At 37.3% G+C, this 23,485-nt stretch overlaps 1 protein-coding gene across 18 annotated transcripts in view; it reads right to left on the bottom strand.

The window, feature by feature from the left end:
• PARN (poly(A)-specific ribonuclease) overlaps positions 1–23,485 on the bottom strand; it is a 134,226-nt gene that overhangs the window by 80,684 nt on the left and 30,057 nt on the right. For all 18 annotated transcript variants that reach the window (XR_013956930.1, XR_013956931.1, XR_013956932.1 and 15 more), the window contains 2 exons: positions 17,457–17,531; positions 2,555–2,744 (listed from right to left, as the gene is read on the bottom strand). Coding sequence is in view for 1 of the 18 variants with exons in the window: in XM_080618813.1 (XP_080474939.1) it covers positions 2,555–2,744; positions 17,457–17,531 (265 nt within the window). In the remaining 17 variants the exon portion in view is untranslated. The remainder of the gene's footprint in view (positions 1–2,554; positions 2,745–17,456; positions 17,532–23,485) is intronic.

Here is a 23,485-nt window from a genome sequence, read left to right as displayed (position 1 = left end):
CAGGAATTAAAGAATTTGTTAGATACTTATTGATCTGTCAATTTAAGACAGAAGTTCCTTACCAGAAATACCCAACAACTTCATTACTGAAAGAAAAAGTAGCCAGGATATATTGTCATCACAGAGAGGAACAGCTATTCTGCAGCTGTGCTCCCTGGCAGAAATTGATGCAGCAAGCTTATTAGATAATAAATAAATAAAGGATGTAGTAACATGAAGCTATTATAAGACATCAGCTGCTAGATACATCACAGTATTGAATGCTCAACTATGCATGATTCAAATTAATCTGGACACACATATACATGCACATAAATGTATTTGCCCTGATTGCTTTGTAGAAAATATTTGTATTAATGTTCATTATATTTTATATAAAAATGGCTACATATAAAAATTGGATACATATTTTTGAGATATTTTTGTCAGGAAACAAAAGGAAAATGTTCATCTTGAGTGAACAGAAAGACCACAAACTCTGCAGTTCCATGATATACCTAACCAGATTACACTTAAAAGATTTACAAAAGGTTAGATGACAAGAGAACACAAACTAACTAGTAACAAATACAAATAAAATTAAGAAAACCATGTCAAAAGACCTGCACGAAAGGGAATCCGGGACAGATCCAAATTACTTTATTAATGAAACAATGAGGGAATAAAAATTCATGTAACATCAATAACAAAAGAAGTTCTAGCCAACAAAATAAAGGCTGCTATCCAACGCTATCAAAATATTGTTCATCTAAACCCAAGGCTGCTTCTTGTGGAATTTTAGAACTCTAGAAAAAATTGCATAAAAACTTTCAAGGAGATTAAGTGCTTTGGTATACAAATCATTATGATGTATCCTAATTTTAAGGAAAAAAATTCACCGAAAATTGTATTCAGCCATTTCCCAAATTACACATTTGTGGTCATCCTCAAACTTCTTTGAGAGATAACAACAAACCAGCTTTCCGCATTTACTGTTTTCCAAAGTATATGTTACAAGAATAAGTTGTCTAATGTTCAAACCATAAACTGCCACTCTTACCATGTGACTAGAATCTGAGGTACCCAAAAAACAACTTTCACTGAGAAGAGATACTTCCTCTAGTTGAAATTAATCTTAGGACTTGATATTTCTTTGCAGTAGACTCAAGATGTAGTAAGTACTTTCAGATCATTTAATGCAGACTTAATTATAGACCTAAACCTTAGCCATATGTAAACTACTGCCAGGACAATCTTCAGAGCTCCTCATCTCTTCACAGCATGCGCTCCCAAGCTTTCTTAAGCGCAATAGTTCAATTAAACTAACTTAATTTGATATGGATTTTTGTCACCAGGTTCCTCCATATGGGTTTTTGGGGATCAAATATGTTTCCAACACATTTAGAATTCCCACCATAACACAAGTTATGAACATTTGACAGCTAGCCAAAATACACACCTGCATTTAATTTTGCAGAGTAGGCAAATCATAAGCTCATGTAAGTGAGAAGAACAGAACAATTTCAGTATATTTGTTACACGACAGATAACATTTAGAGGAAAATATAGTAAGAGCTAGAACTTATCAAAGCATTCCCAAGAAAGGAACAGCAGAAAGACCTCAGTGTTCGTATTATGACCATCTCATTCGGTTTGTTATCAGGAAAAAACAAAACCAAGCACCAACCAACAAAAAACCCCAAGTTACCACCTTTCAGAAATGTAACTTATGTACTTCACTGAAATTCATTTTTATATAGAAAAAAAAAAGGGGTGGGGAGGAGAAGAGAGCAATGGTAATAAATTCATAGGTTAATTATACAAGTATATTAACAGTAATATAAGACCCTTCCCATTCACAGCTAAATAGATGACTAAGAAGCCTCCTGTTACCATCATCTCTCAAACCTGTCATTAATCTGAGAGGGTTAAAAATGGAACAAGAAACACACACAGCAACATACTGGACCAGAATCAAAACAGGCATCTCCTGACTTAATTTTGCCCTTCAATAATGAACTAAAGCCCTTTTCAAGTTTTACTCCAAAAGCTCAAAGCCATGTAAGTGTCAGCATTTGCCTTCCTGTTTCTGAAGCATAGGGATGAGTTCATCAGGACTGCTCAAGAAGGTAATTTATACCCTTCTCTGTGGCAGAATTATCATCACGGAAAGTCATTCAAAAACTAAGACAAGCCTTTACAAGGGTATAAGATGACAATTCAGTTTCCAGATGACACAGGCCATTCAGAGGTGTTAAATAAATAGGGAAAATCATTCTTCTTCTTTGGTTATAAGACATGGTATTGCTACATCAAGCTCAGAAGCTCTGGTCTGACCTGCCCTCAAGATCCCAATGTTTTAAAGTTTGTTTGATCACATTTGTGATAAAGTTCCCTCTGCTCCTTCACTTACGATCTTGTGACAGCTAATGTATCACTACTGATGGACAGCAAACAAATACGTACATAACAAAAATTAAAGTTTCCTACTGCTTAAGAACTACCTGAAAATTGCTAGACTTCTAATAAAAACACAATAAAAATACAAGAGTTGACAATGCAGGAAAAGTCTCACCTGTTAACACAGTAGTATCGACTCTGGGAAATGTAAGAAGTGCACTGAGTTTTTAACCGCTTTCTCTCCATCTCCTTCCAACTATCTTCAGTACATTTTCTTTTTGACCGTTTATCTTCATGTTTTTTCTCAACATATTCTGCGTATGTCTGGATCCTATAACTTTCGGCATACCTGCTGGTGTTTACAGCTATGGAGAAGAAGAGTGATGTTATATACAAACCACTGTTAAATGACAGCAAGCTCTCTCCTGTAAGAACTTATTTTGAAAAGCCGAAGGCAGTGAGCTATCTGTTCTGTTCATATAAACAACTCCCAGTTCCACTGTTAGTGATGTAGGAAACGCTGTACTCTCCTAAATTCACCTGGTACATTTCAATTAGATATTCAAAAATCTTCTCCAAGTCAGACTTCATACAAAAAAGGGTTAAATCTACTTAAGACTTTTCTTTTAAATTAGAAACCATTGATTCTTCATTTGTAACCCTCTTCCAGATTGCTTGTTGGCAAGAACAGATTTCCTGGATTTTTTCCCTTTTAGTCTCACTACTTACCCCAGCAGGTTTATTTTGCAAGTCTGCCAGGAAAAGACGACATTTTCAAAGCCTTTGCCAAAAGTGTTTGATTGCTGTGAAACATAAGCTTATTTGAGCTGCATTTTTGGTTGCACAAGACATCCATGGAAGCAGCACTTAACTAATATCCAGCTGTTCCATCCTTTATCTTTCTAATGTTCGGTCTCCATTTAATTATAAGAGACTGCAAGTTCAAGATAGAAGGATTTCTGTCAGTGCAAAATTAGGGTCACTTCAAAAATAAAAAACTTTCACTGCCTTCACTCAGCAACAATTTACCAACATTCCTTCAAGTCCCAGCATCTTCACAGCTCTCAGGCTTTAGTCTGCAAGCCAAGCTCTGGCCTGAAGCCATCACTACAACAGATGAATCAGCAAATTAAACTGACTGTCAACTCATGTCCTCTGTTGTTTTCAGCCTAACTCACTGAAAGGAGGTATTGTAAACCAACCAATAAACCATTCAAATATAAAACAAAAAAAAAAACCCATTGTTTTTCTTACTTTTAGGCTGCACATTTTAAAATGCCATAATTGTAGTGGAAACAAAATCCTGATTTTATTATGTATTTCCAATCTTTCTGTAAACATTTCAAATGTGTATCCAACTTTATGATTGTAGTTGGAGTATTGTCATCTTGAGAACAGGTATGCTGTATTACCTCAAGCCCAAGCAGTGGAAATAGCAAGCTCCAATATTACAACTCAGAAAAAGTTAGGAAAATGGTCAGATTTGGGTTGGCTTTTTTTCCTTTTTCAAAATAGATCATCTATTCTGCATATTGGCTATGCTACTGTGAAATTAATTACCTATAATACCAGTCATGGCATATAGATGATGCTGATGCTGCTGCAAAGCCTTTCAAAAGTACATAAAACTAGGCAACAGTGTTGCATAATTAACTTCAATCCTGCAATTCTGATTGATGGCCTCACGAGATTGTTGCACTAACCAAAGAGATGTTACACATGCCTTCTTTCACACCCTTTATATTTGTTTTGAACTGCAGAGTTACAGGATCTCTTTGTAAGAATTAAGAGCATATTTACTGCCCATGAAGTTATGGTGCAGGCGTCATGAATGAATTAATAACGCTCCCTGGAGTTACTGCGTGCCAGCCGACATTCCTCAGGGTAAAATCTGTTTAGTTAAATTCAAGCATGTTTTTACTTGCTAAAAATCAAGCACATAGTTACCATGGATCATCTGATAAACAGTGATTTGTTAAAACACAATAAGCATTTCACATCATTTGTTTCACTGTAAACTAAGAGCCAAAGTTATGGCTCTTCATTTAATTCCCTGACAAACCCAGCCTGATTTGGGGGCAGGGGGGGAAGGGATTAAAAATAACTAAATAGCTTTTTATGTAGCCTAAAGATAATTATAAAATAAATCTGTGTAATAGTCAAAATTTTTGAACAAAGACAACTCTGCTTTCTTAAATAAGGCCAGTATTTTATAGAATCCATTCATATTAAACATACACAAATAGACACATGTACATATATATGTGTATATATTTAATATGAAAAGTTTTAGGCTAAATATATTGCCACATGCACTGAACCACTGAAATGAAGGCATATGGAGAATTCTAAAGAGCCACACAGATAAATCTATCTTGCATGGTCTTGAACTGAGGAGCAGCTCCCTGTAAAAGTTTAAAATACATTTTCCCTGCTGCTTTTTTTGATGACTGCTATCCATCTTGTCAAGTAAAGCAAATAGAGTTCCATTGCTCTACACTGCCAACAGAAGAAATGCATTGCTAGAATGCTTTGTGAATTCTAACAAACTAAAGAGAACTTAGGGGGTTTAATTACTTAAGTCGTAAGAGAGAAGACAAATTTTCCAGTGAGAAACCTAACCTAGTAGTAACCAACACCACACGGCTGCATTTCATTACACTAGTTGCAGCTGTAAAGTTAAGTTTCTGTCTTATAGTAGAATAATAGTAATTGCATATTATTTTAGGAAAAGCATTTCTAGAGGATGGCATTGTCCCTAATTAGCAGGCAAGCTATTCAACAGGCTGACTGTTGTTGAGTGATCCAAGAGGAATGTATACAAAGATATTCTTTCACCAAGTCCTTGCTCTTATGCAGAGCAAAATCCTGACAGGTGGCCGCTGCCAATTTTAAGCTTATAGACAAATATGTAAGTGAACTGTGTAGGTAAAAACCCCACAATATGTAAATAAAATAAATACACAGAACTACATAAAATAAGGCTGCAATACTAAACACGCAAGTTTATGAAACACAAAAGTAAAAATTCACCTGTGAAGGTGAATTTTCATTGGCAAGTCAGTATTGCTACCTCCTTGTTAAATTGTTTATCTCTGCTACCATTAGGCATCAGTAACAAGCTACATCCCATTACCCATTTCTGATTCGTTATCCCATTTTTTCATGTTGGGTAGTCATTGTCAAATGCATTTTTCTTTAGCGTCAAACCAGTTTCTTTTCAAAACAGGTCCAACGACAGCCTCTTTGTTCCATCTAAACACACAAATTGAATAGCTCCAAATCACACCCTTATTCACTAGGTCTTTGGCCATGCCTTGTCTAAAATGAGGAAGAAGAGCTGGCAATGGGGATAGAACCATGCACTGGTCTAGGTAGTACTACAAAAAGTCTTGATGAAATGAAACCTTGGTCCACTTCCAAAATGAACAGCACACCCCAAACAAGCAAACAATACAAATGATAAAAATTACTCCCATTACCACTCTTTTTTTTTTTTTTCTTTTTCTTAAAATAGTCTGGTTTGAAAGCCAAAATAAAGAACACTGTGAAGAACATGGGACAGCTCTGGGACAGCTTTTCCTTCCCCACGAGTCTACCAGTCTAAATGAACTGTTTTTAAGACCATGTGCAATCTTCAGGATTACGAAGAAGGCAGGTTTACCTATTGCTACCAATAAATTACTGTATTTAGTTTTCTTTATGTTTCTTCACTTGGAATAAGTCCATGTAGTATCCCAGAGTTAATTATGAATGGCATTTGTTCAAATACAGAAATACAGCGCAGATTCAGTCTCACAATCTTTGTGCTCTCTTCTTTCTCAGCACATAGAGAGAAGGATGTTCTAAACTAGCTGGGTTGGCTTCTTTACTATATTATTCAGTGAGTTTCAAAATTTCATAGGTATGTAAAAGAATCTAGAAGATTACAAAACAAGTCTGCTTCTCTAGCAGGGAAGAAATTATCCTCGGAGTAACTATGTTACTCTTAGCCCTGACAAAAGAATCATTTCAAAGAAGAACTAAACGTAGTTGATAGGACCATTTTCTCAAGTTTGGTTACAGAGTAAGTTAGCTAAGCTGTGTTACTTTTGACAGCAGGTCAGAAGGATTCAAATTCATCTGTATTTCAGCAGAAAAAAAGATGGAAATGTTTCCTTAAATCCTGCTTTTAAAGTGTTGGGGTTTCATCTGAAATGCTGACACCAAGTTATTGCCAGTCAGCAGAACAGAGCAGGGGAGTTTTAAGAGAGTAAACCACTCTAACCTGTTACTGTCAAAACTGACCTAAAGCCTCATTAACTTAACAGGGAAAAACACCTACAAGTGGTAGACAGGATTCTTTAAAGCCTTGTCCATCAACCCATACTAGCAAGGCAGCAATTTGCTGAGCTGGATATATTCAGCATACTCTCTGCTAAAGCTTTTATTGAGATGAAACCTTAACCTGAAAATAGCCTTCTCTACTTTCAACAGAACTATCCTGCACAGGTCTGTTTCTAATAGAGTCAAATATTGCAATTGTGACTGAAGGGAGTCAAAAATAACTGCTAATTCAGCTACAGAAAGCCTGAGTGCCTACTTTCCATTTTCCGTAATAGCTGTGCTGCTGTACCAAAACCCTTTTACACATGCCAAGGTAACTACAGCAGACTTGCCCAGCGCTGCTCAACAAAGTGACATGCCATCAGTGTGCTTCTCAAGATCCTTGTCCTCAAGGAAGGTTAGAGAGAAGAAAAATCCTCACTGCAAACAGTTTATTGAGGGAAAAAAAATAATAATCCTGAGAATTAAGTAAAACAAGGTATCAAGATGTCATGAAAGATCCTTTAGGATCATCCTGCACTGAAGCATCATAAAGGGAAAGCCTTGTTTTACTCTGAGGTGAGGATATAACTAAAATTCACTTATAATTTCTTTTACTGGTAAAAACATTTAACCATGTGAAGCCAAAGCCTAATTGCTAGAAACCTGTAACACAGTGTAATTTTGCATCCTGGCATCACTTAGAAAAATTCAAAAACCCTTAAGAAGTTAAAAAGTGTTTACTTAGTCAATAATGTACTTCCAGAAATACAACTCCACTTGACTGTGATTAACAGCAAGATTTATTCTGTCTTTTATCTAGTGATAAGGAAAGCAGCCCCACTGTAACTGTTAGGATGTCTCAAGTCTCTTAGTACCAGTTGTAGCCTTCAATCATAAAATGTGGGCTTCAGCAAGTTTTCAATTATTTAACATGCCTGTTTCCCCCCTTTTCCCAAGGGTATTTATCGACCCTCTGGTTATGCATTGCTCCTCCTCAGTTACCCTAAGACTGAACAGACTGGAATGTATTGTATTTAGAAAGTGCCAAGTCTCAACATTTTGCTAGAGAACGTACGTTTTTATCAATTTCACCAATACAGACCACCTGTTCAAACTACTCTAAGAAAATACAGCTCTTTGAAATCATCTGTATTGCATTTACTAAAATATAACAGCAATACTTGACTGATCATTTTCACGTGCTTGGAAATTTATGTGTCTAAAAACTTTTGTTTAGGGAAAAAACACCCCAAAAGAAATCAACTGAGGTAAAATGTTAATCTTTGGCACCTATGAAGAAAATCTTAACTTTGTAAAAAAATACTTTTGTTCGGAGACACAGCTACAGAATTAAGTACAGCATGTTCAAGGACAGACTGCTATGCCAGAAAAACATTTTTCCAAGTTACAAAATACATCCAATTTGTCATTTAACTTCATACCTGATTTTACAGCTGCATACTGACAACACAGACATATAAATTAAGGTTGGTGAAGATGTATTTCCTTGCTCCAAGGAATTCATGTACTAGAGACTGATGGAGAAAAGTAATTTAACAATTTGAAGGATCCAAAGTCTCTGAATTATGTTTGATAATAGCAACTATCTGCAGGCTGTATCAAAGCTGAAAATTCTAATTGCACATGGCACTGACCATTCCTTTCTGCTTTCCTCTCTTGTACTGGCTCAAAATAGCAGAAGGTTCCTATATGGATTCTAAACAGACTTTTTAAAAAAACTGTTTCACCAAGATTGAGTTACCTCTTCTGACATCTAAGTCCAGAGCAGGGAGCAGTGTCAATGTGGTGACAAAGCAGCTCCTCACCTTGCAAGGGAGGATGGCGAGTTGGAAAGCAAACCAAAATAAGTCTTTGGCTCTCCATTTTGGAGAAAACAGAGAAATGAACAGGTGATTGGAAAGACAATGGTTTCAGGGAAAAAATAAAAAACACCAAGTACAAAACATGGCAGAGAATGAGGAAGTATCCTTTGACAACGTTTTAAACTCTCAACAAAGAACACAGATAATAGTACAGTTCACTGAGACATTTCATATATATGTAGATTATAAATGATTTTAACTGTCTTAAAGATGAAATTACTTAATAGATGAAAGAACTCAAGGTACTTAAACCTGGGCACCCTGTTTAAATACTTCTGTAATTACAACAAAATCTGTGAAATGTATTAACTCATTTAAAAAAATCCAAATCAAATGAAAAGGTAGTCAAAAGGCTTCCAACATCAGATTAAGAAGAAACCTACTATATTCAAACTTCCAGAGTAAAGGGTTTTTTGTTTTAGTATGGTTGCTTTTTAACTGATGAGAAAAAATATGGCAAATCTATAATCAGTCCTTTTAATTCTGCAGCAGTAATGCTGAAAATTGTAAAATAGCCATCTATATTATGATTTATAGTGCAGGTTCCACTGTAAAACCATGACTAGAATGTATCAACCAGCAATTCATCTTCTTGTTACAGTTAAGACTCTTGAACAACACAAGTAGATATTCACCACATCTCATTCCCTGCTTTTACTGGTACAGTTATGTTTTTGAATCAACACTAGAGAATTCTGATTTCCAGGAGTACTAGTAAAGTGTTCAGATCTGTTAATCTACTATTAGAAGTGTAACGTGTACAGAACGAAATTTCTAATCAGATAAAGACTCTCAAAGTCTATTATTACTCAAAGCACAGAGAGATCATATTTGAAAGACATTTTGGAAAGAAACAGAACTCTCAAGTCTGGCTAGGCAGCTGATTTCACCTATCAGCTTTGTTAACAAACGGGAGAATCCCATGCCTTGCTCCTTAGCCCCTGCTCAAAGCCGCTTGCTGATGAGCCAGTTCACCTCATCGAACCAGCATGAATTTGCCTTTATTAATTTTTTCCAGACACAGAACCAGGAAAACAAAAACAAAAACAAAAAACAAACAAACAAAAAAAACACACAAAAAACCCCCCACACACACAAACAAAAAAAACCCACCAAAAATCAAACAGCAAGAGCTCACTGCTGGAGTGAGGAACAGAGGCATCCCCTTTATGAAGGATTACGACTGCACAAACCATTAGCTCTATTTTAACACCAGCAAATTAAAACAACACAGGCTAAGGCTGAGCAGTCACGGGAAGCACAGCCCTGCAAAATCTGATGACATTTCTGACACTTGTTAAGAACTTCAGAACAACAACTAGTGAACTGAGCTTGGCAACATCCTCATGGCAGTGCTCTCCAGAAGACTCTTCAAGATTAACAAACACACCTCCACATGTCAGATGCTTCAGAAAGAGCCATCCAGACAATGAGTTCATCCATCAGATAGTTTGCTACAGGCATGTTTGCACTCATTGCCAGAATTAACATATGCCTTACTGCATCAAACAAGTGTGTTAAAGAATCATTTAGTTTGGAAAAGACCTTTAAGATCAAGTCCAACCATTAACCCGGCACTGCCAAGCTCACCACTAAACCATGTCCCTAAGTACCACATCCACGCATCTTTTAAATAGCTCCAGGGAGGTGGTGGACTCACCAACCCTGAGCAGCTTGTTCCAGTGCTTGACAATCTTTTGGGGCAAGAAATTTTTGTTAATATCCAATCTAAACCTCCCCTGGCACAGCTTGAGGCCATTTCCTTTTGTCCTATTGCTTGTTACTTCAGAGAAGAGACCAACTCCCACCTCACACAACATCTTTTCAGGTAGCTGTAGGAAGCAGTAAGGTCTCCCCTGAGCCTTCTCTTCTCCAGACTGAACACCCGAGTTCCTTCAGCCGTTCCTCATCAGACCTGTGCTCCAGACCCTTCACCAGCTCCACTGGCCTTCTCTGGACCCACTCCAGCACCTTAATATCTCTCTTGTAGTGAGGGCCCAGAACTGAACATAGGATTTGAGGTGTGGCCTCACCAGTGCCCAGTACAGAGGTATGATAGCTGCCCTTGTCCCACCGGCCAAACTAGTGCTGATACAGGCCAGGATGCTGTTGGCCTTGGCAGCCTAGGCACAAGCTGGCCCACATTCAGCTGGCACTGGCTGACACTCACACAACAGTATGAGAGTTGATACTATCCCATCTAAAAAGGCACCCTAAATAAAACTGAATCTTTAAGTTTTCCATTTTGATATGGTATTATTACCCATAATAGTGCAAGACCTACAGACCAACTGCTCAGGTCTTCTCAGTGAAACCATTTTATTCAAGTCCTAATATGCAACAAATCACTATGATCTTCTGAAACACTACATGCAGTTTCAAGATAACACGTTTTTAAGAAATCCAGCTTGTGTGAAAATAATGTAAAAGCACACACCTACAAGGTGATAGTTTCTTACTACAGTTATTACAACTATTAGTTTCTCATCTTAAATGTCGTTTAAGAATTCAAGCCACTCAAGCATTAACATGAGAAATACCAAGATTTTTTTGTATGTGTACCTGCAACATAAATACGTAAAATTCAACACTGCAAATTTAACATCACAGGAAAAGATGCTGATGCAAAATTTAAACCAAGTTTTCCCAAAACATCACAGCCTTGTGGATCTTAAGAATCCAAAATCTGAGGGGGGAGGAGAGGGGAAATCCCAAAAAGCTAGAGAAACTGGTTGAGTATTCACATAATTTGAATAAAAAGTAAAATAACAGAAACGTCTGAGATTTGACATAGTGCAGTATGACTTGAGCTTCCTCAGTCTATCCTTAAGGAAGTTTCCTGCCTGAATATGTATCTGACACGAATTTGACATTTTTTATTGGTGAGAACAGTCTCATGTTAAATTTAATTTTTCAAAGAATCTGGATAATATATTGGATACTACCTGCCATCTCCCCAGATTCAGTGAGAAGAGACTGACATGTACAGAATCTCAAAATACAAGTGTGATTTTTAAATTGCAGTGGTAAGCATTCATGTTAAGTAGAAGGTTCTGTAGTAAACCTTGTAAAACACTAATAAACCAGAAAGTCCAGCCCTGCCTGAGAAACTTGCAAGTTCAGAAAGATTAATGATTTAAACAAGAATCATTGAAAGGCCATCACAATTTCAGCTGCTGCACCTGCTTTAGTCCATTGCTCCCCTGCTGTCCAAATACATTGGTCTACTCAATGCCTAGAGGAAGAAGATATCTTGCACTCCGTAAATTCAATATGAGCTCATGTATCAGGGACACCAACACATGGAACAACTTAACATTATTTAAATGCTTGCCATTTATGACAAACAGTTGTTTTTCACATATATTTAAAATTTCAGGTTAAGTGTATTCACTTCATTTTACAACAGCAAGAAAAATATTCTCAGGAAGATTCTCAAATTAAAATTACCCTTAAATTGAACCAATGTATTGTAGAAGTTGCTCATGATCAGAACACAGATGTTATTAAACTGCACCTAATTAAGTAAAGAGAATCAAGAGCAAGTGTTAGCTACCAAGCAAAAATAAACCTGGCATGTTTTTGAAATATCACTTATAAACTTGCCCATTATTTCCATTAACATATAACTATGTCAAATGTCTCAGAACAGAAACCCACTTTTACTTTCAAGTAAACATTTAATGTATTTGTAAGACTTTTTGCACGTTTTAGAAATTAACCCAACCTCAAGTAACAGCATTTTTAAGAGTACGTTTTGGATGGCCTATAAAGACTGCACAAGTGCAGAGACATCTAAAGAAACCTCCATTTAAGAGTGCAACTAGGTTCTTTTTAGACCAGTGACCTAAACAGTCACTGAAAGTTGGCCGGCAACAAAATTCAAGTAAACCATAAATAGCAAGGGCTTATCATTGATACAAAGCATTAACTGAGGACTCACAAAATAGTTAACTGCCCAGAATGGTTTAGATACTGAAATGATTGAAACACTGAAATACTCCAGGTTACATCAATTGATTAATTACAGTAAAATACTTAGGTTTAAAGTTAAGACAAGCTGAAGTCTCTCCCATCTTCCCCACCACTTCCAGACTATTTTTATGAAGTCTAGACCTCTGTAAGTCAAGAAACATTGAAACAGTACTTATTTCATACTAACTTTTCCAGATGAAAAGCCAACTTTATAAATACACAAAGCTGAATAGCACCCAAAAGCAAGCTTATCTAGCAAGCTGAAAGTTTAAAGAGCCAGAAGCTGTACCGCAAACCTTGCTTCTGCTTCCCAGACATCCAACTAAAGGATTATCAACCATTTAACACATTCTTAATTACCTACGTTGAGCAACAAACCTCAACAGGAAACAAACTGTGTTTATATTCTTCAGGTGCTTGTAACTCGGAAATTGGAAAATTCTCGTAAATCGGAAATATGGCAGAGCATATTGCAAAAAGTGTCAAATGAGAGCCATCTAAACCCAACTTTCACAAACTCAGTACTGGCTTTCACATGACAACATAGTACTTCAACAGTGATAAGTGACACAGAGAACACAGCCCACTAGAACACAAGAATAATGTCTCCCCACTGAACATGCAGGTACAGCTTGCATATATAGACACAGCAGGCACCTAAACCCCAGGTGATTATGAAATGGTTAACTAACATTTGTCTTGATGCAGCTTCCACTTCAAGCTGAAGTTTATGTCCTAACTGTAATAAGATTTTATATCAGAACAAGTCTTTTCTATTCATAATAAATTAGAGAGTCTGCCAATATGCAGGTCATATGAATAACCAAATAAAGTGAAGATTCTTGGATATTACTGTAAGATGCAAAATGAGACGGTTAAGGGGTTTGCTTCTTGTTTCCCCGAGGTTTCTGGTTTATGTGTTTTAAGCATGCTATATGCAGCTTGAAAGTTAGGAGCAGTTCTAAAATTGCCTACAAAAATACTGACCTTTCCTCTATTTATTTTTTCAGAAGGAAATAAGTGGAAGAGGAAACAAGTCTTATTAGACTATGCAAAGATTTGTAGGTCCTTCAGGGTAACACTTTAATAAGTAAAAACTGGAATGTGTATTCTTCCTGGCCATACACAAACTACTGATTACGATGTGAAATTTGAAAAGCTACTCATTAGTTTAATTCAGCTAATCAGATTTATATTTTTTAATCAGAAAAGCATATGGACCAATGTTTTATCAATCAGTTTTTGACTAGGTCTTCACGGTTATCATCCACGGTATAATGTAACTCAGGAACATTGTTTTAAAGAGCATTGGGGAATGAACAGATACATTTTATTACTTACATATTGAAGATGGATTTCTATGCATATTAACATGATAAATCCAACATATTCCCAGGGTGTATATGAATATGTTTTAAGTCCATTAAAAATACCTGAAGCCAGGGGAGTTAGAAGCAACAGAAACAGCGCAGAACAGCTTATATGAAGTGCCATATTTTAAGAGAACTGTCATTTGTTTGATGTAAAAGTTAAGCGTGAGCATGAAAATTGATTCAATACAACCCTTAGATACAGTTGCACAAAACTAGTCATATGAACAAATCACATGCTACCTTATTAAAAGGATGCAAAAGAAGTCTATGTTTTGACAGTGCTTAGACTCATACATAATGCAAATCTGACCACCTTAACAATGCAGGGAAACTTCCACACACTCTTCACGTTCTTAATCCATTTATTTTCCACAAATGTTTCTGTAACATGTGTGCTTTGTTAACTATACATACTAATACCAACTCAAAGCCAGAAACATCTTTAAGAAGTAAGCATAGACATATGTCTGCAGCAACATCTTGCACTGTATCATATTGTTTGACAATTCTCCAAGGCTTTTTATATAGTCCAGAGGATGCAGACATATTTACATAAACAGGTTAAAAACCAAGCCACACAATTAGTTTTTCCTAGGTTCTTCATTTAAACACAGTTCACTAAATCATGAGTACGAATAGTGACTTGTAGTACCAAAGCAGTTCATTAAAGAATTTAAGATCAGAAACCAGCATAACAGAATTGATTTTACAATGTATTTATTACAAAAAATAAAATAATAAAAAAAAAAACCAACAAAAAAACCCAACCCAAAACCAAGAGGTTTAAACAATTTTACAGCAAAAATCACACAGCTTTTTGGTAACTGAGGTTGTTCTAAGTTTACCAGCCAGTTGGCTGACTGCTTTCAGTATATGATATTTTACTAACCTGATTTCATAAAAATCTATGAAAGACTATAATCACCTAAGCTTTCAAACAAGTAACTTGTTTCCTAGCACGCAGGCCACAGAACAAGCCTCCCTGTTTGTTGAAGCATAAAAAAACCCCCCTACACACAGAGCAGAGCCAGAAAGATTCAGTATAAATGTTCTGCGGACTTTCCATTATTTCTACAATATGTAGTTGCTGTAACAAAAAATAAGAATTAACAAAAAGTGGTGGTGAATGTGAATGTCAAGCATTCAGACATGTATGTAACTGACAGGTGACAGCGATGTGAAGTTACTGTAGCAGCATCTAGGAAGGCTTTCAGCGTATGAAATGGCATAACACACGTTTTATATTGAAAACAAATAATCTTGCAAGTCCCACTCAGAAAAACTAGCATTCAACTTGAAAAGAGGAGGGAAAAAGAAGGCAGTGACTTACAGATATTCAGTATACCAGGACAACTGAACTAAAAAGCAGAAATTACAACTTTGTTATATTTCATCAGAAAAACAAGTTCTCTTGGAATGACAAAAAGGTGGAACAACTCCAATACTTTATTCATTTTTTTCCCCTCAGGCTATACCTCACACATGGAGGCCAAATTCTGAATACGATTAATCAGATCTGAAATAAAAGGTTTTGGATACTTGAGATACGCTGCTAGCTCACACACATATCATTTGTGACTGCACAACTGAGTACATATTTACTTAAAATAGTTTAGATTAAGGTTTATTCCCTCCAAACTTGTAATGTACTCACTGCTACATAAACAGTATTTGATGGTGTGCTGGTATCACCACTATCTATAATACACAGTTCACAAATCATGAAGGCTTCAGAGGTAGGAAACTAAGACAACACATGCAGGAAGGACTAGCAATGTTTTCCTGAGTTACAGAGCTAGCTAAAATAGGGCCACATTTGTTTTGACATAATTCTTTACCTGGAATTTCTCACTAGAAGTTATACAGTCCTTACATCTGCATATGGATGAAGAAACAGTGGCTTTTGCTGGTATGGAACATTTGCTGTAAGGAGGCTGTGGTAAGCACTCAAAATCCTTTGCAGGCATGTATGTATGAGGAAGTACGATGAACACTCACAGGATGTTAATAAGTAATTAGAGAGATGCACTCTCTAATGCATCCAGAACCTGAAAGCTTCTTATTTGGTGAACGCAGTGGGGTTTTCTAATTTGGTTTAGTGGTTTTGAGTGGGGTTTTTTTTTTTTTCATTTTAGAACTTAATCCTGGGAATACTGGTAGGAAAGCTCTTACATGCAACATTTCAGTCACTTAATCAAAAGTGCTATGTATACTGCTGTTCTTACTAGCTCCACAGCAGTTGATAAAAGCATTTCAGTAAATAGGGATGGCACTACCACCACATATCCCAAATAATCATGTATAAGGTCCACCTCCTGATCATTGTAACCAGAAGTAAGCTTATGGTTCAGTCCACAAATATATGCCCAAAAGAACTACAGAACCCATGAACAGCTCAGTGATCCAACTCCAACCAACCAACAATCTTTAAAAAACGAACAAAAAATCACAACAAACACACAAACCCACTAAACAAACACATAAAAAACCCCAAACAACATCAAGAACAACAAAAACCCAAACAAAGAACCAACCCAAAAATCTATAGTCCGAAAAGACTGGTTTTCCTCATAACTCAAGCAATATTTTCAGTGAACTCAGGTATGTTGGTCTCTTCTTTGTTTTTTGATTACTTCTTGATGATTTCTCAAGAGTGTTATTTATTCCATATTCTTCTTATAGTCTATCGATAATGTTTTGCTCTATGTTTTCAGCCCACTTATATTAGAAATGGCTCTTTTTAGAGTACCTTGCACAACTGTAGATAGTACAATACTGATCTCTGTCCTAATTCTCTGAATGAGGAATGTGGGTTCACCAACAGTATCTATGTAGTCAAGCACAAGTATTTTTTTTTAAACTAATGCCTCTCCTAAAATCCAAACCAAGAAGCAAAACCAAACCCAAACCCAAGGGACTTTCATGAAAACAAGTTAAACATGTAAAACTTCCTGTGGAACTTCTGCCCGTGAACTTTTTTCAAAACTAGGCTCAAAAGTTCAAATAAAAATTAAAAAATTCAGGTCTGGAGACCTTGCACATTATTAATACACAACTGTAGGCACATGAGCAGTTCAGACTGTCAGGAGACTATTATTCTGCATGTGTTCTACAGTACACCAAAAGGCCTTCCACTGCATTTGTTACTTGCAAATGTCAACCAAAGCAAACATGCAGATCACTCCAAAGCATATCTGAAGGAAGGACCATAAAAGCCTTTGATAGCTCTGCTTTGTGCAAAGTTAACAGTAAATGACTTCAATAAATACTACATCAAGCGAAGAAACTGGCATTATTCTATCTACAGGATCAGGTACTTACAGCGTCATGGAATGAAACATGAACTCTCACCAAGTCCAGTTGAGGGTGGTTGTCTGCTACAACACATTTGCTGGTACTGTAGAAATTCAGTTCTTATAGCATTTGAACCAAGTCAGTAGCTCTGTCATTAGAATCACAGACCCCGCTGGCTCAGAGCATACTGCAGCAGCCAGTTGAAATCAAGTCTTAATACTGAAGTAAATTCAGGAACACTTACCTATTTGTACTTGTTCTGGCTTGCTCAGTGATACAAATGCTGATGTATCGTCAATCCACGAAACCTGAATGTTACCTAGAAAAGACAAAAGAAATTACTATATTTATCTTAGGCTCAGTCACAGATTTGATCCAATGTGCCATGACATAAGAGTCCACTAAGAGCAACTTCACCTGAGAAGGCTTTTGTCCACTGTAAAGGTGCATAGCACATACACGATTGTATATGAGCCTGGAACTGTTCAGAAAGCTGTGACTGTTAGGGCTGCAAATCATCCTGTATACCTTCAGACCCACTAGAGTAAGGACCAAAAGGGAAGAGACCAAACTAACGCCTTTTTCACTCCCAGACTATTCATCTGCTTCATCATAGCTTTATTTTTAATAAACCTTGTAACAATTCAAGGAATCTTAGGGGGTTTTTAGTCCTCCATGTGTTCTACATAATTCTACAACAAAAATTGAAGCAATTTCTTCTGGGAATTTTGGCTTTGTACTAAAATAAAGAACAGCTCTTTGACTTTTAAAAACAATCCATCCTTCAGAACTGCTGCATTCCAAAAGACACAACATGGACAAGCTCCAGTTACCACTCACTATGCCTTTACTAGTACAGACACCCAAGATAAGAAATACCAGTAGAGTGGGGAGGTGCCGAAGACTGATCATGCAAGTGGAGAACTCCAGTTACTGCAACACACTAGATCTTCAAACTTTGGTTTGTTTGGATCCCACTGTTCTCCATTTCCTGGATGTGCAATGAAAACTTAATTCAAGTAAATATGAGGACAAATGCATAAAATCACAGACCTCATTCAAAAGCTGTTGCAATGGAACAGTGACTGGAAATAAGCTACTCCATTCATCAAGCAGTTAGTGCACTTTCTTTGTGAATGGCTCAAAATGTCACATTAGCACTAGAATATAATCAAGAACATAATCAAGCAAAAGCAGAGAAAAAGATTCTCATTCCAGACACAAGGTTTTATTATAGTCTGAAATCTACTCACATCTCCTGCCCTCATCTAAGTGCTCTACTGTTAGTACTATTCAGATATTGAAAATTGGTGCAATTTTTTTTTCAGGTAGGCTACGAAATCAAGTTATATATAATGTTACACCACCATTTAACCTTCAGACACGATGACAATGAAACCAAGGACGCAAACCAGCTTAAAATGTCTTTTCAGATGTTTAATCTACGTAAATCTAATTTAGCCTACAGGTTACAAGGTTACAGAAGTCTCTTCTGAAGTGCAGCCAGATAATAAAGATTTTCTAATTATAAAAATAAAAGCATGATCAAAAAAGTTAGATTCAGTTTGTATGCTATATATTTGAGTAGCTACCTATTCAGGACTAAGTTATTATCATTGTGATTATTGCCAAAGCCATAATTAATTCAATATAGTTTCTGATATAGAATCATGGAATAGTTAGGGTTGGAAAGGACCTTAAGATCATCTAGTTCCAACCCCCCTGCCATGGGCAGGGACACCTCACACTAAACCAGACCACCCAAGGCCTCATCCAACCTGGCCTTGAACACCACCAGGGATGGAGCATTCACAACCTCCCTGGGCAACCCATTCCAGTGCCTCACCACCCTCACAGTAAAGAATTTCTTCCTTATATCCAATCTAAACTTCCCCTGTTTAAGTTTGAACCCATTACCCCTTGTCCTGTCACTACAGTCCCTGATGAAGAGTCCCTCTCCAGCATCCTTGTAGGCCCCCTTCAGATACTGGAAGGCTGCTATGAGGTCTCCACGCAGCCTTCTCTTCTCCAGGCTCAACAGCCCCAACTTTCTCAGCCTGTCTTCATACGGGAGGTGCTCCAGTCCCCTGATCATCCTCGTGGCCCTCCTCTGGACTTGTTCCAACAGTTCCATGTCCTTTTTATGTTGAGGACACCAGAACTGCACACAATACTCCAAGTGAGGTCTCACGAGAGTAGAGTAGAGGGGCAGGATCACCTCCTTCGACCTGCTGGTCACACTCCTTTTGATGCAGCCCAGGATACAGTTGGCTTTCTGGGCTGCGAGCGCACACTGAAGCCAGCTCATGTTCATTTTCTCATTGACCAACACCCCCAAGTCCTTCTCCGCAGGGCTGCTCTGAATCTCTTCTCTGCCCAACCTGTAGCCGTGCCTCGGATTGCTCCGACCCAGCTGTAGGACCTTGCACTTGGCATGGTTAAACTTCATAAGGTTGGCATCAGCCCACCTCACAAGCGTGTCAAGGTCCCTCTGCATGGCATCCCTTCCCTCCGGCGTGTCAACCGAACCACACAGCTTGGTGTCATTGGCAAACTTGCTGAGGGCGCACTCAATCCCACTGTCCATGTCACTGACAAAGATGTTGAACAAGACCGGTCCCAACACCGATCCCTGAGGGACACCACTCGTTACCGGTCTCCAGCCGGATATCGAGCCATTGAGCACAACTCTTTGCGTGCGGCCATCCAGTCAGTTCTTTATCCCCCGAGTAGTCCACCTATCAAATTGATGTCTCTCCAATTTAGAGACAAGGATGTCGTGTGGGACAGTGTCTCCCTGTACTAAAGGGCTAAGGCTGCTCTTAAGAAGAGCCTACACTTTGTAGGGCAAATACAATTCAATTTCTAATAATTCAATCTTTGAAGAACATAAATCTCTGCTGTCTTTTGGGTAAGGGTCTTTGCTGTAGAGATTAACAGCCTTTTAGAAGGACACTTAACACTTCACAACACAGGAGAAGCCCAAGGTGATTTATGACTGCAACCCAAAAATCACAGGGCATTTGGTAGGACACCTAACACTGAGCTTCCTTTCAATATTAGAAATTACTGAACAATTCAACACTGTTCCAAGTGCATTGACAAGTTTTTGCTCTGAATTTCTTTGCGTATCAAGTCCTTCTTTTCTGCATTACTAATGACAAAATTTTCTAAGCAATCACTAGAGACATCTGAGACCATGCACTTATGTAATTCTTCAATGTGGAAGTGCTGTCCTGATTCTGTATCTTTCCTATATATACAGTTAATTATTTCCATACCCACCATGAACAGACCAAAAGAGCAGAAAGAAAACTTCTCCTGAAAAAAATTTTCCTATTGTGCCCTTAGTGTAAAATATCAAAGAGGATCAATGATGAACTAAAATCTCCTTCATGAGTTCAGCTACTGCCCAAATGGACTTCAGCACTCATATTTTCACTAAGTGCCAATTAAAAAGAAATAAGAAAACACCCAACCCATTGATGGCACATCATTTCAGTATCAGATACTTATTCACTGCTGCAGAAAGGCTGTTGAACACTAAATTACTTCAGCATTTTAAATAATTAAGGGTTTCAATACCTGCCAACATGTGTTACCTTTACACCCAGGTTCATACATTTAAAATGTGTTATTTTAATAACAAGTCAAACATTAAAGAGTGGACACTAAGCTGCATTCTGAAGAAAACTGAAAAAAATGCTCTTATGCAGTTCTCCACGTTTCAAGATACTCTTTTCAGACTACATAACATTAATTATTATTAATGAATTGAAGATGCAATTAATAAATTAGATCATTCAGCAATACTGCTAAGCATTCAGTAAATATTGTGCATTTCAAAAGTATGGTGAAAGGGCAATAAAGATCTGAAAAGCAAATGCATCTGCACTTGAAATATAATATTTAGCAATCAACATCAACACATGCCAGCACACTGCAAGGCTGATCCAAATCAATCACATACAGCAATGGAAGAGAATGCCAGCTCTAGAGAAACAAACTGAAGATTTCTCTCTCTACAATTCTAGAATAGATAATATGTCTTCAATACTTTGAAGAACACCACTGCTATCCCATATGACCCCTTGTCTGTTTGCTACTACATGCAATGTCAAGCAATGTGCCTTGCTAAAAAAAGGGGTGATGTCAAGTAAAGAATTATCAAGTGAAATAAAACATCCTCACTCAAATAGGCACAGATGACTTCCATATCAGAGACTAAGTAAACTGGGACTTAGCCTTCAAAAGAGAGTTCTAAGGAATATCTAAGGGGAAGATATAAGAATAGAAATTACATGAAAGATGTACAGAAAGGATTCACTATTTCATTATAAAACAACTAAGGAACATAAAATACCCAGTTTAAAAAAAATAAATCGCATAATGCTTAATTGCAGGTAGGGAACTGCAACCAAGTGCTGCAGATGACAAGAATACACACGGGATAAAGAATGACACACAATCCTCAGAAAGCCATGGAAGGCTCAAACTAAAAAAGGCAAGTGTGACCTCTAGCTCATGAGTGCCCAGGTTACAGACTGCTGGAATGCAGAAAAGTTCTTTTACTTTGGCTCTGTTCTTATACATTTCCTAAACAACTGTTACTGGAAATTAAGCACTTAGGATACATTATAGGACTATAGGCTTTCATTTAACCAAAAAAAGTTTACTTATATATTCCATTTTTTTTAGAATTAAAAAAAAAGTATACTTGACCACATTGACACTCTGATAGAACTGCTAACAGTTTCTGCACACTGCATCAGACAATGAATATAGCTGAACCTTTTATTCTATTAGTAAGGCTAGAAGCATATATTAAACATGACATTTTCCTAGTGAATAACTAATAAGGGTTAACAAAGCTTCCACCTTTCTGGCAGGAAGACAGGGTACAAAGAAAGCAAGAACAGCTGAAGGAAACACTGGCATGAGGAGGAAAGGCCAGAAATGCGTAGAGAAAAATAGGATTAAAGTTTTAAAACCGCACAACAAAAAAATCAACAAAAAACTCAAAAAAACACACACATCACCCCACACACATACAGACAAAAAAAAACCCAAACCCAAAAAACTCAGCAGTTAAAGCTCACACATCTATATGAAAACGAACTCAGAATAACACTTGAAGTTTATATTTTGTGCTAGAACTTTTCTTTAAGCTAGACTGTCACCTTTGAAAAGGTCATTTTTCAAGCTCCACTTTTTTTTATTAGCAGTGAGTTTGCGGTGCAGCAGTTAACAGGAGAAGATGTCAGTGTATGGAATGTGTAAGTGGATCTCAAAAATGTATTCAGACTCAGCTAAAACTCACCTGTATAGCAGCCTGGACTTACTAGAACAAGATTTAAACACAGAAAGGACTAGTTACATTTTAAAAGTAATACATGCATCTTCAAGATCACTATGGCTCCATGAACTAAATCAGTGTTCACCTCTCTCTCACACCCTCACAAAATGGAATGCATAGCTTTAACACGAGTCACTCAAACTTTGTAAGAAGTAGTTTTTATAATACTTTGGCGGTATGCTGTTTCAACCAAAGCCCATCAAACACATCACAGAATAGTTAGGGTTGGAAAGGACCTAAGATCATCTAGTTCCAACCCCCTGCCATGGGCAGGGACACCACACACTAAACCATGTCACCCAACATTCTTTTATATAGAAGTGAAGGCTATACACAAAAGCTGTATTCCAGCAAATACTATTTTAATACCTTCGTACTTCACATCAGCATGACCAAATGAACTACATAAATTGAAGAATTTAAAGCAAGTGTTATAAGACACTGCACAGCACTGCACGTACTTGTACAGTGAAACTACACTAACCCATGAGACTATAAAAACATCTTGCATGAACAGGTGTCCACTTGGTATGTGTGCAGCACTAAAAGACTTCAGAATCATGAACACCCCTTCTAGAGCAGCAAAGGTAAACCAGTCTGACACCGCAGCCCCTTCAGCTGTCTCACTGCTTTCATGAGAAGCTTCATGGGAGGTTACAACTGAGTATTTTGGGATGTGTAAGTCTGCCCCCTGGCGCTAGTGACCTGCGCTTGCCTTGCACACAAACGGGAGGAGCTGATTAAGAACAATTACGTATCTGAGACTTTAAAAAGCCTATAGAAACAATATCCAATTTTTTCTTACCCCTCTAATGGCAACTCTAGAATAATCTCAGTAACATTCTACAATCAGGAATATTAAGTCCTACCCAGCATTATACTGGCATCATGCTCCAGTACAGCTCAAAAAGTCAGGA

This window comes from Psittacula echo (assembly GCF_963264785.1).
Source record: "Psittacula echo genome assembly, chromosome: 5".
Taxonomy (NCBI): domain Eukaryota; kingdom Metazoa; phylum Chordata; class Aves; order Psittaciformes; family Psittacidae; genus Psittacula; species Psittacula echo.
The sequence above is the reverse complement of the archived record's forward strand: the minus strand, read 5'-3'. Positions and strand labels throughout refer to the sequence as shown.